The following is a 16,827-nucleotide window of genomic DNA, read 5'->3' on the forward strand; positions in this document are numbered from 1 at the left end:
CCCTTTTTAAAAAATGTTTTGCTGGCATATGGGAACGTAATTACATGTGGTGGCTTGTATTAACATATTTATAAGCGGTGGCATATGTGAACGTATTTACATGTGAAGACAGCTGTCTAATGTGAGAAAACAGAACATAGCAAACAAAACAAATGTTCATAAGTCCAGTCTCTGGGGCTTGCGTCTGATCCTTGTCGACCGCCGGAGAGGTGGTGGTGGGGACGATAGCGCCTTGACAGGCGGGATGGAACCCTGACTGGTGGCCTCGTGGTTCGAGGTATCAGGAGGTGGCAAAACAACGGACGGAAATGGAGAAGAAAGCGGTTGCGGGCAAGCAACTTTGTGCAGTGCCCGTCTGTTTCGTCGCACAACAGAACCATCAGCCATACGTACAACATACGAGCGGGGCGCAGCCTGGCGAACAACGACAGCTGGAGCAGACCAGCCACCATCCGGTATCTTGATCCTGACATTATCTGCTGGGGATAACACGGGCAAATCGGTGGCATGAGCATCATAGCCCTGCTTTTGCCGGTCTCTGAGCAGCTGCACCTTCTGCAGCACCGGGAGATGATCCGGGTTGGGCAAGTGTATGGCTGAAAGTGTCGTCCGCAGGTCCCTGTTCATCAGGAGTTGAGCCGGCGACATGCCAGTTGTCAGCGGGGTTGCTCTGTACGCAAGCAGCGCGAGGTAGATGTCAGAAACAGAATCCGCGGCCTTGCAGATGAGCTGTTTCACAATGTGCACCCCTTTTTCGACCTTCTCATTGGACTGTGGATAGTGTGGGCTGGAAGTGACATGTTTGAAATGGTATGTCTTGGCAAACATAGACCACTTGTGGCTGTTGAAACACGGGCCATTGTCACTCATGACAGTGAGTGGGATACCATGCCTGGAGAACGTCTCCTTACAGTCCTTGATGACGGTCCGAGATGTGAGGTCTGAGAGCTTCACGACTTCAGGGTAGTTGGAGAAATAGTCAATAATCAACACGTAGTCACGACCATTCGCACGAAAGAGGTCGATGCCAACCTTGGATCACGGGAAGGTCTCGATTTCATGCTGTTGGAGCGTCTCCTTGCACTGCGCTGGCTGGAAGCGTTGACAGGTCGCACAGTTGAGGACCATGTTTGAGATGTCCTGGCTAATACCGGGCCAGTAGACCGCCTGCCTGGCTCTACGTCTGCACTTCTCGATGCCCAGGTGTCCCTCATGGATTTGGCAGAGCACCAGGCTCTGGAGACTGAGTGGAGTGACAATCCAGTCCAGCTTGAGGAGGATACCATCAATCACCGTCAGGTCGGCCTTTACATTGTAAAATTGAGGGCACTGCCCTTTCTGCCAGCCATTGGCGACGTGGTGCATGACATGCTGCAAGAGGGGGTCTTTGGCTCTCTCCTCGCGGATACGAACCACCTTCTCATCAGACGCCGGGAGGGTGCTAGCACACAGCTGCACCTGTGATTCAATCTACAGGATGATTTCCAGCGATTCACTAGGCAAGGTGATGGAGCGGGGCAATGCAACAGCGTTGATGAGCTCCTTGCCAGGCGTGTACACTAAGTCAAAGTCATACCTTCTGAGTTTGAGGAGGATGCGCTGCAACCGAGGCGTCATGTCGTTCAGGTCCTTGTGGATAATGTGGACCAGAGGCCAATGATCCGTCTCGACAGTGAATGTCGGCAGGCCGTAGACATAGTCGTGAAATTTGAGAATGCCAGTGAGAAGACCCAGGCATTCCTTCTCTATTTGCGCATACCTTGTTTCGGTGGGCGACATGGCTCTCGATGCGTAGGCTACCGGTGCCCAGGATGAAGTGTCATCGCGTTGAAGCAGCACCGCGCCGATGCCATCCTGGCTCGCATCTGTCGAGATCTTTGTCTCCCTGTCTGGGTCGAAAAATGCCAAGACGGGTGCCGTGGTGAGCTTGGCTTTCAGCTCCAGCCACTCTGCCTGATGTGCTGCCTTCCACTGAAAGGCAGTGGACTTTTTCACCAGGTTTCGTAGGGCCGTGGTGTGTGAGGCCATGTTTGGGATGAACTTGCTCAGAAAATTGACCATGCCCAGGAAACGCAACACCGCCTTCTTGTCTTCAGGGACCTTCATGGCTTTGATAGCCTTGAGCTTGTCTGTGTCCGGGCACATGCCCTGCTGAGAGATCTGGTCACCTAGGAACTTGAGTGTCGACATGCCAAAGCAACATTTGGACCTGTTCAGCTTCAGGCTATTGGCATAGGCAAGGCGGAATACCTGCTGGAGACGGGAAACATGCTCTTCAGGAGTCGTGGACCATATGATGCTGTCGTCCATGTACACACAAACCCCTTCAATGCCCTCCATCATCTGCTCTATGGTGCGATGGAAGATCCCCGATGTCGATACAATGCCAAACGGCATGCGATTACAGCAGTATCTGCCAAAAGGTGTGTTGAAGGTGCAGAGCCTACTGCTGGATTCATCCAGCTGGATTTGCCAAAATCCATGTGACGCATCTAACAAGGTGAAAAAACGTGCGTGTGCCATCTCACTGGTGAGCTCCTCCCGCTTCGGGATGGGATAGTGTTCACGCATTATATTCTTATTGAGATCCTTGGGATCAATGCAGATGCGCAGGTCTCCCGAAGGCTTTCTAACACATACCATCGAGCTGACCCAGTCAGTCGGTTCGGTTACCTTGGAAATGATGCCCTGTTGCTGAAGATCCTTGAACTGTGCCTTCAGGCGCTCCCTCAGCAGAGCCGGGACCCGGCGTGGTGCGTGGACCACTGGCTTGGCATCAGGTCGTAGCAGAATCTTGTATCGATATGGCAGTGTGCCCATCCCGTTGAATACTGGATACATCTGGATACGGGGTGAGGATGTCGTCAATGCCGGCCTGAAGATCCACATTGGAGGATGTTGTTGTGTAAACTCACTGCACGAGGTTCAGCTGCTTGCAGGCCTGCGCGCCAAGTAGTGATGCCCTGTCTGGCATGACAATTTCAAAACGTAACCGTGCATGGGTGCTCCGGTTGGAGACGAGTAGATGGCAGGATCCCAGTGCTGTGACGGCATTTCCGTTGTAGTCCAGTGAGCCTGCAAGCTGCTGGAAGGACCTTGGGGGGCTTCTGCGGTAGTCACCACTGTTGTATTATATTGTATATACTGCACTGCATAAGTCAGGGCTGTCACCAGAGACTGCCAAGTCTGCGCGGAGTGTAAACCGCACTTCTACCGGCCAGACCGAGCGCACCTGGTGAAGGCCTCCCGCCCCTTTGAACGCCTCAGCATGGACTTCAAAGGGCCCCTCCCCTCCACCGACCGCAACACGTATTTTCTCAATGTGGTCGACGAATATTCTAGATTCCCCTTCGCCATCCCATGCCCCGATATGACGTCTGCCACCGTCATCAAAGCCCTCAACACCATCTTCGCTCTGTTCGGTTTCCCCGCCTAAATCCACAGCGACCGGGTATCCTCATTTATGAGCGATGAGCTGCGCCAGCACCTGCTCAACAGGGGCATTGCCTCGAGCAGGACGACCAGCATTCAACCCCCGGGGAAACGGCAGGTGGTGCGGGAGAATGGGACGGTCTGGAAGGCCGTCCAGTTGGCCTTACGGTCCAGAAATCTCCCTGCCTCCCACTGGCAGGAGGTCCTCCCCAACGCCCTTCACTCCATTCGGTCGCTCCTGTGCACGGCGACTAACAAAACCTCCCATGAACGTCTCTTCGCCTTCCCCAGGAAGTCCACCTCCGGGGTTTCGCTCCCAACGTGGCTGGCAGCTCCTGGACCCGTTCTCCTCCGCAAGCACGTGCGACTCCTCAAGGTGGACCCATTGGTTGAAAGGGTACAGCTACTCCATGCAAACCCGCAGTACGCCTACGTAGCGTACCCCGACGGCCGCCAAGACACAGACCTTTGCTCACGAGTCGCCAGGTATCTTTCTGATACCGCCACGTGGTTCAAGTCCAAGTAATGATTAATAATGCAACACACCGCTAAGTAAGAATTAAATCAACAGTCATTTATTATATACAGCAATTAATACTTATACAATAAGGCTACTTCTAGACTAATACCTACAACTAACAGGCCAATACTTAACTTTAGGAATGGCCTACCAGGTCAGGGAAACGACTGGTCTTTCGAATTGGTCCTGAGCCCGTGGGATTCAAAGGCTGATAAAGGTCGATGGTTAGGAGTGTCTATCGGGTAGCGATCGCTGGAGTCAAACTTACGGTTTTCTTTATCGATGGTTCTTGCGAAGGTTGCGAGCAGGAAGAGAAGGGTCCAACTGAACTTGGCCCCTATTCTTATAGTTCCCAGGGGCTTCCCGCCTCTCGGGGCGGACCTTGACCCTGGTTCCAAGTGATTGGACTTGGTCCCAATCACTTGGTTCGATATGTTCCAATAATGGGGCGATTCCTTGATCGGGGGGTGGTCGCCCACCTTTCTTTGTGTTAGCCTCTCCTGGTGCCGAGAGGTCTGGATCGGCTTTATGTTACGAATGTGTAGCAATTGTTCCCGGGGATGGCTGCTTACTATGCAGATCGCTGGGTTGTTGTGATGTTAATGGCTGCAGGTTTCGATCTGTCTGGATTCCCCCAGAGGCAAATACACTGTTTTACCTGCAGCCGTCCGTTTGAGTCCTGTTGGCTGATTTTCCCATCAGCCTCTGCCGTTCGCCATTTTGGATCGGGGTTTGACCAATTTAATCGGGAAGCAGCCATTTTACGTGGCTACACCCCCCTATGCCCCGGCGCCACCCTCCCTTCCCCCAACGCACCCCACCACAGCCCCCGCTCCAGGACAATCCGTCCTCCCCTTGGTCCCACCCGGGGATGAAGAGGATGTCGGCACTCTCCCGGAGTCACCGACGACCGAACCGACGCCTGATTCGCCACCAGCACTGCGGCGCTCTCAACGACGGACTAAGGCGCCCGACCGTCTAAATTTGTAACCTTCTCTGAAATTTTAATGACAACCTGTATGTAAATAGTTTTCCACCACCCCCCCCGGACTCATTTCAACAGGGGGTGAATGTGGTAGTCACCACTGTTGTATTATATTGTATATACTGCACTGCATACGAGGGTATTACAGTAAGGCCCCTGTACTACAGGTACGGGGGTAGATCCCTGCCTGCTGGCTCCGCCCAGTAGGCGGAGTATAAATGTGTGGGCTCTCCAAACTGCAGCCATTTTGGCAGCAGCTGTAGGAGGCCACACATCTCTGTGTAATAAAGCCTCAATTACTCTCTACACTCGTCTCGTCATAATTGATAGTGCATCAGCTTCTTGATGCGTTTGAAATCTGCCTGTGAGAGGAGGTTGGCAGAAGCACCTGTGTCCAGCTTAAACTGGATGGAGCAGTGGTTGACCTGCATCCCCGCACGGCATTCATCCGCAGAATCCACAGCGAGGATGGATTGAATTTGTGATGAGTTGGATGTGGCATATTCACATTTGGGAATGATGCCCACACAGTAGGCGGGATCCAGGCATTCTTCCTCTGGATCCGTTGTGCTGCCAGGATCAGAATCCTGTAATCGTTGTTGCACACTCTGAACGTGCCGTCGTCGGAATTGGGAGTGCTGGCCCCTGACTGGTGGTGCAGACCTGCACAAGGCTGCATAGCGTCCAGGCTTCCTGCAGTTTAAACATTGCCTGCCTCTTGCAGGGCAGTGTTTCTTTGAGTGGGCGTTGCCGCAGTTCGAGCACATCATGACGTCATCGTCCTGATGCTCTGCGCGTCGTCACACATGCGCAGTGCGGGTGTCGGCCGCTTCGTTATCCGTTCGCACCGCGCATGCGGGGGGCCCTGGTAAAAGCTCACAAAATGACCGCTTTCATCAATGCTGAGGCGCTGCATCAGGGAGATGGCCTGCATACTCTCTGCCTCGTGGGAGGCAAGTTTCTCATTTTCAGCCGATTTGTCCTGGGCATAGCGATTTTTTGCGTGCTCATGCAGTGTACATGTTTCAATCGCGACTGGCAGGGTCATATGCTTGATTGTCAGTAGCTGCTCTCTCAGAGGATCAGAGTGAACTCCAAAAACGATTTGATCTCTGATCATGGAGTCAGCAATATCACCAAAGTTGCAGGATAGCGCTAGCAGGCGGAGGTTAGTTAAGAAGGAGTTTAAAGATTCATCTTTACCTTGTTGACGCTGTTTGAAGATGTAGCGGTCGATGATTTCATTGGTGTCCACTTCACAATGACTGTCAACCTTGTCCAGGATGGTCTGAAACTTTGTCTTGTCCTGGCCTTTGGTGAAGTGAAAAGAGTTGAAGAGTTTGATGGCTTGATCACCCGCTGTTGAGAGGAGAAGCGCAATCTTCCTTGCATCAGACGCACCCACGAGGTCTGAAGCTTCGATGTACAACAGAAACTTTTGCTTGAATGTCCGCCAGTTGGCACTGAGATTGCCGGAGGTCCTGAGCTGGTGAGGAGCCTGAATCTTCTCCATGGTGCCGGGATACATTCGCTGGTCGTCACGGAACGGACTGAGGTAAACCACCTAGATTAAGCAGTCTCCCGGTAGCATGTCGTGCTATGTACTCTGGGATAGCACAGGCTGCAACTGGATGCAGCCTTAACCAAAAGATACTCCAGACCTTGAAGTTAGTTCAATTTGATTCATTGAACCAGTAGCACAGTTAGCACAGTTCTCTATGAGTTCGACTCTCTGCTAACCTAAGTGTGGTTATTCTGCCTGACTATACCAGACTAGCTCTTAGCCACGTGCTGGAGGTGTAATACTGTACCATACACCCTGACTCACTCTGTAGATGTTCATCAGTGGAAAGCCGGAGTGTGAGTGCCTCGTGCCTTTTATAGTGAGATACCACCCCGAGTGTCCTGCCTGCTCATTGGTCATGTCCTGTTCTCTGTGTTCATTAGTTGCCTCTCTGTTCCTGTCTGTATATCATTATCTGCATGGCTGCATATCATGACATCACCCATGGTCCGAATTGGACAGGGTCACTGGTGCTGTGAGGCAGCAGTACTAACCACTGTGCCACCGTAATTGTAATGTTCCTGAGTTCCTCCCTCACTTCCATTTCCTGATTTACAGCTATTTCTGGGATGTCACTTCAGTACTGTACAGTGAAACAGATGCAAAATATCTGTTTAATCATCTACCATAGCCTTACTTTCCATTACCAATTCCCCAGACACACTTTTTCTCTCGGACCAATGCTCACTTATTTCAGCATAGATCCTTTTACTATCCATCTTTATATTACTAGTTATCTTTCTTTTGCACTCTATTTTTTCCCTCCTTATCAATCTTTTGTCATTCTTTGACGTTCTTTATGTAATTCCTATTCCTCTGACCTACCAGTCACCATTGCACAAACATATTATAGAATCCCTGCAGTGCAGAAGGAGGCCATTCAGTCCATCGAGTCTGCACCTACCCACTGTCAGAGCACCCTACCTAGGCCCACTCCCCCACCGTATTCCCATAACCACACCCAAAGTTCGGCCCATGCTTTCAAATCCCACCGGAGGAAACCGGAGCTCCTGGAAGAAATCCACGCAGACACAAGGAGAACGTACACAGTCACCCAAGGTTGGAATCCAACCCGGCTCCCTGGTGCTGTGAGGCAGCAGTGCTTTCCACTGTGCCATCGTGCCGCCCCTTATTTAAATTCTAATTTAAATCTGCAGTCGGCTTTCAGCCGAATTCAACCGGCTCCTGTAATTCTCCCACACGCTGGCGCAACGTGAAGTCGATGGCAATCACTACTGGTTTCCAAAGACAGAGATCCAATGTGATGACTACACAAGGTGGGGGGGGGGGGGGGGGGGGGGGGGGGGGGGGGGGCTCAGAGGCCACTGTAGTCTGCGGGTGGTCAGGAATATAACTCGAGAGTGCCATATAATCCCTCCAATGTAGAAGGAGGCCATTTGACCCATTGAGTCTGCATCATGTCATAATATACACCAGTATATCATGGTGCAGACACACACTGATGGACACACAGTGGGACCAATCAACACACACAACACCGCAGCCAATCACCAGTGAGAGCACACGCACTATAAAGACAGGGGGCATCAGAGTTCCCGCTCATTCGAGTTGCAGCCAGCTAGGAAGACAGAGCTCACAGCCTGTAACACAAACATTCACCATGTGCTGAGTGCATCGACTGGTTAGGACAAGGCAATGGTCTTTAGTTAAAGCTAGTATCGTATTAACCCACAGTCTGAGTATGTTTAAACAGTTAATGATTCAATAAAATAGTGTTGCACTATGTCAAGTGTTGGTGACCTGTATGTGATCCAACACATCACATCGGCCATCTGAAAGGCGACCGTACCTCGACACATTCTCTCACCATATCCCTGTATCCCCACCTAACCTACACATCTTTGTACACTAAAGGGTCATTTAGCATGGCCAATCCACCTAACCTACCCATTTGTAGACTTGATCAGAACCCTGGCCTGAACTTTATTCCAGGTTTTTTTAATGCATCAAAAGTAAATTCCCAAATGCGATGGTGGGATTTAAAATCATGGGCTGAATTCTGACCTAAAAAAAATGTGGTTTGGGTCAATTGTGTGGGGGAGATATGAGGTGCGATTCATCAGAGTCCTGTTTTGTGCGCGTATAACCAAATCTTTCTCGCCACCTGCAGTGCCAAGAACGACCCGGTATCAAACGGGACTCTTGTTATTTTCTGGCCTCAGTTGGGAACGCCCCGTCAAGGCCGCATTTACCTCATTTCCTACACAGCTGAGCTCAGCAGGAAGAAGTGTGGGGGCCATTTTTAAATGCTGCTCCGATCTTTTGATCTTCCTCAAAATCTCCACTATGGCCGCCGGAGCCTCCCACTGCCCCAACCTACCTCTTAGGGAGCTCTTGAGCCCCTTCTTAAGGGCAGGACACCTCCGCGCCCAAACCCTAGCACTGCCAGGGTGGTGGTGGCAGTGACAAGGCGCCAGGCTGGCAGTGCCACCCTGCCCAGAGTCCTACCATCCAGGGATACCGATGACCTGAGAGACCCCCAAAGGTGCCGTTATGCCTGGTCCACTTTTGTGTGGACCAGTGCTGAACGGCGCCATGGTGACGTCTCCCAGACGTGCACATTCATTCCCGCGAGTTAATGTGAATTTGTGAATCGGGCACCAACATATTTAAATGAGCAATATGTTAATCTGGATTTCTCACATCAAGGGTGAGATCCAGATCATGACATCTCACGCGATCTTGTGAGGTGTTCCAAGCGTCGCAAATCTCGGGAGAAGCCTCTCAAGAGATTTAACAGTCTCATCACGTCACCAAGCCGGGTGCAAAGAGGCCGTTCAATCGCTCCCTATGTCTGTTTTTTGGCACGTTAAACAGGGCAGCCGCCGAGATACACCCCGCTATTTAACGACGCACTTGATTTATTTCCTGCTGGCGAGCCCAGCAGGAAAGGCTCCTCAAAGATCAGGGCACCATTTTGCCTGGCTCCTCTGATATTCCCCCCTCCGTTTCCAATCCCCCTACCCCGCTCAACCTCGGGCAACACCCCTTCACCCCTACTCCACATGGTAAGCACACCGGTCCCAATCCCTGGCAGTGCCAGCGTGGCACCAGGCACCATAGGACTGCCAGCTATGGTGCCAGGCTGGCAGTGCCAAGACCTCCAGGTGCCAGAGGGAGTGCCAGGGTGCCACTCTACCCTGGTCCTGGCCACCTAGGGGTTTCGAATGGCCACGGAGACCTCCCCCCAGGTGACAGTATGACTGATCCATGTTTATGGAAACCAATACTAAACGGCGCCCTAACAAGATCTCCCAGGTGCAGTTGTTAGGTCATGGACGCCAGGAGAATCCCACAAATTAATTTTTAAATTAGCCTAATGGATCATTTAAATAAGCAGATCTGGATCATGCCCAGTGAGCGCGAGATCCAGATCGTGCTGTCTCGCGAGGTTTCGTTAAATCTCATGAGGAGTTACGAGCGTACCAAATCAGGTGCGACGAAACTGCTAAATCACGCCCACGGTTAAAGTTTTAGAAATCTGTTTCTTAGTCCAGACCTGCTTCTCGTCTATCAATTTCCAACTTTGAGGTCAGAAGGTGAATGGGCAGCCATTTCACACAAAGGAGGCACGTTAAAATTTCAAATATTTTTTTTTGGTTTTTTTCTTTATAAATTTAGAGTACCCAATTATTTATTTTTTTCCAATTAAGCAGCAATTTAGCGTGGCCAATCCACCTAACCTGCACATCTTTGGGTTGTGGGGGCGAAACCCACGCAGACACGGGGAGAATGTGCAAACTCCACATGGACAGTGACCCAGGGTCGGGATTCGAACCCAGGTCCTCAGCACCACACTCCCAGTGCTATCCACTGCGCCCCTGAAACTTCAAATATGATAATGAGACCATAAGCCTCATTGTCATTCTACTTTTCAAATTTAACCTCGGATGTCTTGGCTTCCTGAGGCGTGGGAAATCAATAGCTTCCTCGAGGCAAGGTGGATTCAGGAGGTAAGCGCCATCACATTTACCAGATGGATCCAGGGATCTGCCTGTGAAGTCTCTGCAAATGGCTTGCCCCTCCACCACCTTTTTTCCACCCCTAAAACTTCCAATCCCACCATTCCAAGGCCACTGATATCATCTCAACACCCACCCCCACTTTCCAAAGCAGATCAGACTGCGCCTCCAAGGGCAGAGAACCAATACATGTGGGGGAATCTGAATTATGTATACCCCCGACTTTCTGACTGACTGCGGTCTATGATCCTACCTTATAGATTTGTGCCTGATAAACCTTCTTAAAAATTGAAATTACATTAGCATTCTTCCAATATAGGGAACAGCTGTAGATTCCAGAAAGCTATTGGGCAAAAGACAAGCAGAGCACCTCTCCTATCCACTTAAGGACCTTTGGGTTTTTATCATGGCCCTGGTATATTTTAGATTTTTTATTCTAAGATGATATTGTCATCCATTTTAAATGTTAATAATTTTAATCGTAAAAGCACCATTTAAAACTGTCAATTGAGCTTAATTTTCAACAGGAAAACAAATGTAAAATATATTTTTAGCATCTCTTGCCACACTCTATCCTTGTGCACTATTCGTTGACCCAGCAAAGTCATTGATTGTCTATTGATTTTTGACATAGCTGAAGATTTTCCTATTATTACCATGGTTGCCCATGCTTCTCTTTTCCAATAGCCTTTGAACTGATCTAATAGCTGCTTGAATTTAGGCAAAACACTGGAAGACTCATCTGATCGGTGGGGCAGGCAGTGCGGGAGCAACCCACTACCACGCTTAACCTTAAAATGGGAAAATCTAAACCATCATCTCAGACAGCACACACTGCCTCCATACTGCACTGACGTGTCATCCTCAATTGTGTGCTCCAGATGCTGGAGTGAGATTTGAACCCAAAAGCTCAGAAGCAGATGTAATAACAATAATCTTTATTGTCACAAGTAGGCTTAAATTAACACCGCAATGAAGTTACTGTGAAAAAACCCCAGTTGCCACATCCTGGCACCAGTTCGGGTACACAGAGGGAGAATTCAGAATATCCAAATCACCTAACAGCACGTCTTTCGGGACTTGTGGGAGGAAAGCAAAGGAAACCCACTCAGATACGGGGAGAATGTGTAGACTCCGCACAGACAGTGACCCAAGCCAGGAATCGAACCTGGGACCCTGGAGCTGTGAAGCCATAGTGCTACCCACTGTGCTACCATACCGTGTACTAACACTGATTGTATGCGCGATGTATAACTATTTTCTGTTAAGTTTAGCAATATTGCAGAAGAACTCTTTAAAGAATCCTTTTTATGTCCGTAAACATAGCAAGAGGAGGAATGTTTACCACAGTGAATGAGATTTGCCATCCAGGTGTAAGGCAAATATTGCAGCTTTGCCACCTTTAAAAACAGCTCAATTTGTTCTCAATTATTTCAATGTAAATGGTTTCTACAATGGGGCAGATCTGTAACAGTTGTTTTACGTACAGGCAGTAAGCTGAAAATCTACCCTATTATCTAAAACCAGAATTAATTTCCTAACAAAGTGAGAGTTGTTTATTTTTACAGCAATCATTCATGTTTGTTTTCTTATCTTGCAATAGTAAATTTAATAAATCTGATATTATGTAATAATCAGAGTTGAATAGCATTTGTTCTACCCGATACAGGTTTTTGCTAATACAGACATGGAACAAGTTCGTCGTCAGAGTACACTTTTTTCCCTGTTATTCCTGGCAATTGGAGGCATCTCCTTCATCACATTTTTCCTCCAGGTAAAGTTTAATGAATCATTGAATAAATAGGATGCTGGAAGGGATTGCATTAAAGTAATTCAACTGAGGCACTCAGATAGCATTATGCGCCGAAGGGGCAGAGCCAGGCAATAACTTGCTCATACCTTATATAGTTTATCGAGGAAAACCAGAAAAGCAAACAGCACTGAAAAATCGTTGCTTTCACCAGGTATTAATGGAGAATTAAGGTCTTCAAAATGGGGCCCATAACCCCATTAGTACTGGAGATGCAACTTGTTCCATTTTAAAAGGGATCCTGCATTGACACTGTGATTTCACCCACTTCCACCCACTTCTAGTTGCCATTCCAGAAGGGCAATCCGTCAGCGGACATATCACGAGAAGCCGAGCAAGAGGGACCCGAGAAGCGCTACCTGCACGGCAGCTGCCAGACCCCTTAAGACCTAGAGACCCACAATAATGAAGGGCCACTAAGGCCTGCATGCAAACCCCCCAACCCCTGAAATGCTGGGACTAAACCCCCACACCCTTGCCCCAAGTTTCAATTATCTGGGTTCCTGTATCCCCTCTTGTGCCCGCTCTGCAATTGGCACCCTGGATAGTAATGATGACCTGAGAGCTCACCTCCAATATCTCCTTCGGAGGTGAGGTCTCCAGTTTCTTGATTTTATTCAGCTGTTGTAAATCGCGCCGGCGTGATGTCATGCCGGCACCCAATGAATATTCAATGAGAAGGACGTGCAGGCGGGAGGGCACTCTAATTATATGTTGATGTATTTAAATGAGGTTCCAGACCTTCCTCGGCTGGTAACTCAACGGCGAGGGGCATGGAAAATCGGGAAACGCGAATTCGCTGGCGAGAATGACGTTTCACGACTTCTCCAGGATTTTGCGCCTGCGTTGGTGTTCTCGCTGATAGCAAATAGCGGGCTCAAAATCCTGCCCAACGTTATCCACTGCTGCTTCAAGTTCCCCCCATTCTCCAAGATTATGATCCCCACCCCATCTCCCGTTCCCTGTGTGCAAATTACCTTGCATATTTTAAACAGAAATTGTCAGGGAGCTCCTCACTCTTGGAATAAAGCTGTTGATCTGGGTGCTTGCAGCTGATGTAGATGCAAAAGTAAAACCCCATAAATGTGTTGTGGTCCAAAATTATTAGAAATAGATTCATAAATAAACAAAGGAGCGCCAGGAATATAGCAAAGGGCTCATAAGTAACAGGAGGCCTGTTACTTGGGATCAAAGAACAACTGAAAGTTGCTGAAGAAACTTCACATTAATAAATGGTGACACGTCTATGTCAGAAATTCATAAGATGGTGGGAAGAGAAGGGAATTAAAAGAAGGGGGAATAGAAAACTATCATAGCTGAGCATCCAAAATACTTCTCTCCCTTTTTAAGTAATTTTGTAAATGGGAAATCATGAGAGAGCCTGAATTACACGGTATGGCCTTGAAATTCCTACTGGTCAACTCAGCTGGAGAAATGATAAAGTGGACTCTATAGCAGTCACATATAAAGAGGCTCAGGAATGGGGTTATCCAGATGGACAGAACAAGTTACTGGAACACGCAAGGACACATCACCAGCATCTAAGCTTCCATTTCCCTGGTCACCTTTACTTTCTAAAAGTTTGGTACTTTGCAGAAGGACTCATGCCAGATTTGGGTGAGTTCTTGGAGATTTGTGCGGTTGAATTCAGGAATCAATTTGACATTTTGAGGAATGTTCAGCGTGTTCATTATAGATTCCTCTATGTGCTACATTTTTTTTTGTTTACGGCTTTTCACCCACTTAGAACAATGCCTGCATAAAAATAGCACAGGCAGGAATAAGGCACAAGTGCGTGTTCCTGGACTTTTATCAAAAGGAAGTTCCATGCTCCCATATCCAAGTTTTGAAAAATTGGATGCTCAGTCCACTTTTTTGTTTGACACATTTCTTTAATAAAATACCCCAGATCATTTTAACTCTTTGCAAAATTGATTTCGGTGGTTATGCTATTCTTTTGGTAAAATGTTGTCCATTATATTACTTTTCTTTAGGGTTTCACATTTGGCAAATCTGGAGAGATACTGACAATGAGATTACGATACATGGCTTTTAAGGCAATGATGAGACAGGTAAGAACCATACATATTAATTCAGTTAAATCAGCAGTGATATGTTTCATAACTATTTTATAGATGAATGGGCGCGATTTAGCGGCCTTGTTGCACCTGACTTGGTGTCGGGAGGAGGCCGTTGAATCTTGAGAGGTCTCTCACGAGATTTGCAACCTTGAAACGTCTCATGAGATTTAAGAGTCTACCCGAGAAACTCACCGAGGCAAAAAAAAACGGGAACGTGCCATTGAATAGCGGGATGTTTCTCAGCGCTGCAGACAACGAGAAATAACCTGCTGAACGTGCGCAAAACCGGACATAGATTTTTATGGTTAAATTGCATGCAATATCTTCATTTTCTGACAGTTCCAGTGACATGGCAAGATTTCATATTTTAAAACTTTTACTGTAATTAATGTTGAAAAGCACTATTGACTATTTTTGTTTTGTAGACAAGCTTTTTTATTTGTTCATTGTGTGTAGGCAGTGTAATAATATGTATAATACCAGTATAGTAAAGGGTTAATATCTGAATCTATGTGCAAATCAAACACTAGAGGGTGTTACTAATTCACTGTATATAAGACAGCATCTCTAGGAATTCTGGGAGAAGCTGAGGAGAACATGAAAAGAGCAGTATGAATGTTGAATAGAGAAATATAGCACAAGGTCAAGTCACAGTGTAGTTTAATAGTTAGATAGAATATTCAATACTGTACTACAGACAGTATCATTAGTTTATTATCTGTAACTCAGTAGAGTGTGCAAAACTTCATTTTTGTTTAGTAGTGTAAAATAAATTAGTTTTGATTCAATTGTTATGGGCCAAGGTTAAGAGAACCCCAAAGTGTATCATGGAGGTCACCTGACCCACAACGTTTAATAGATTGTGGTATGGGGAGCACACAGCCCACTCTACAGGTGTGGTACAGCAGAAATGGAAAAAGTACTTTTTAAAGCAAAACAATGTTTATTCTATTAACTCAAGTTAACCTTTTTAAAACATACAGTGAACATCTTGCAACTATTAATTCAAATACAACCCACAAAGAATACAACACTAAGTAATCCGTAAGCTGTCCTTTTAACATCCAGAATCTTAAGAAACACCTTTTAACAGATGCACATTAGGTTTACATTCACTGCTGAGAATATTTATAATTCTGAATTCACCACAAGATCAAGAGATAGTCTTTTGATGGCAGAGAGTTTTCAGCTCCAACACTGAAAACGAAACTAAAACACACCCTGCAGCAAACAGCCTAAAACAAAAGTAAAAAGCTGACAGACAGCCCAGCTCCACCCACTCTCTGACATCACTGCAGTAATAAACACCCATTTCTTAAAGGTACTCTCACTACAGATATTTATATACACACCCATTTATAAACACCCATTTCTTAAAGGAACTCTCACATGACACCTCCCCCAAGAAAAAAAAACCCCATCAACCTCAAGATGGTTTCATTTTTCACCTTTTCACGATCCTTTAAGAAATGCACACAGTAAATATACTTTTTAGTTTTAAAAAAAACAACACACGAAAACAGATATAATAATATAGTCCATTTTTGTTCTTCTTCCTCCAACTAAAATCCTTCTCGATTGACAGTCTCTTTGAACAAGAAGGTCCTTGCACGATCCGTCCATTTCTTTATGCTGTGGCATTTCTCTTTAAAGTCAGATACTTTAGTTCAATCTGATCACAGAGTCCCTTGTAATTCTCCAACACAGGAGCATTGGTTATCACAGTTTTCAGACAGTCAAATGGCTGTTGAAAGTCAGCTGTCCACTGAAATTTGTTACGCTTCTTGAGCAAGTCTGTCAGTGGAGCAATCACGCTACAAAACCTTTGCACAAATGTTCGGTCAAATCCAATCATGCCAAAAAATCGTATTATTTCCCTTCACCTTGAGGGTATCGGAAACTCCTCAATAACTCAGAGTGACCATTCGACTCTGTCCGATTGTATGGCCCAGGAAAGTGACTTGGGCTTTTCCAAATTCACTTTTGGCTAGGTTTATCACCAACGCCCCTCCTGAGGTTGATCGAATAACTGCATCAGATGTTTTAAATGTTCTTTCCATGGCAGGCTGAAAATTAGCAGATCGTCGATGTGTACCGCACAATTGGGTAAACCTGAAACAAATTTGTTAGTTAACCGTTGAAATGTGGCTGGGGCGCTTTTCATGCCAAATGGCATAACTTTGAATTGATATATACCATCTGGAGTCACAAAAGCTGAAATCTCCTTCGCCCTTTCGGATAAAGGTACCTGCCAGTAACCTTTAAGTAAATCCAGTTTGGAAATAACAGCTGATTGTCCCACTTTCTCAATGCAATCCTCCAAACGTGGGATAGGATAAGAGTCCGTTTTTGTAACTGCATTAACCTTTCTATAGTCCACACACAACCGTTGGGTACCGCCTGGTTAAGGTACCATCACTATGATTGAGCTCCATTGGCTGCAACCCACTTC

General features: G+C 47.2%; 1 protein-coding gene across 3 annotated transcripts in view; it reads left to right on the forward strand.

The window, feature by feature from the left end:
• The window catches only part of abcb4 (ATP-binding cassette, sub-family B (MDR/TAP), member 4), a 198,882-nt gene that overhangs the window by 112,023 nt on the left and 70,032 nt on the right, over window positions 1–16,827 (forward strand). For all 3 annotated transcript variants that reach the window (XM_072508646.1, XM_072508647.1, XM_072508648.1), the window contains exons 18-19: window positions 12,154–12,258; window positions 14,289–14,366. In XM_072508646.1, coding sequence (XP_072364747.1) covers window positions 12,154–12,258; window positions 14,289–14,366 — 183 coding nt within the window. The remainder of the gene's footprint in view (window positions 1–12,153; window positions 12,259–14,288; window positions 14,367–16,827) is intronic.

Source organism: Scyliorhinus torazame, chromosome 6 (assembly GCF_047496885.1).
Source record: "Scyliorhinus torazame isolate Kashiwa2021f chromosome 6, sScyTor2.1, whole genome shotgun sequence".
Taxonomy (NCBI): Eukaryota; Metazoa; Chordata; class Chondrichthyes; order Carcharhiniformes; family Scyliorhinidae; genus Scyliorhinus; species Scyliorhinus torazame.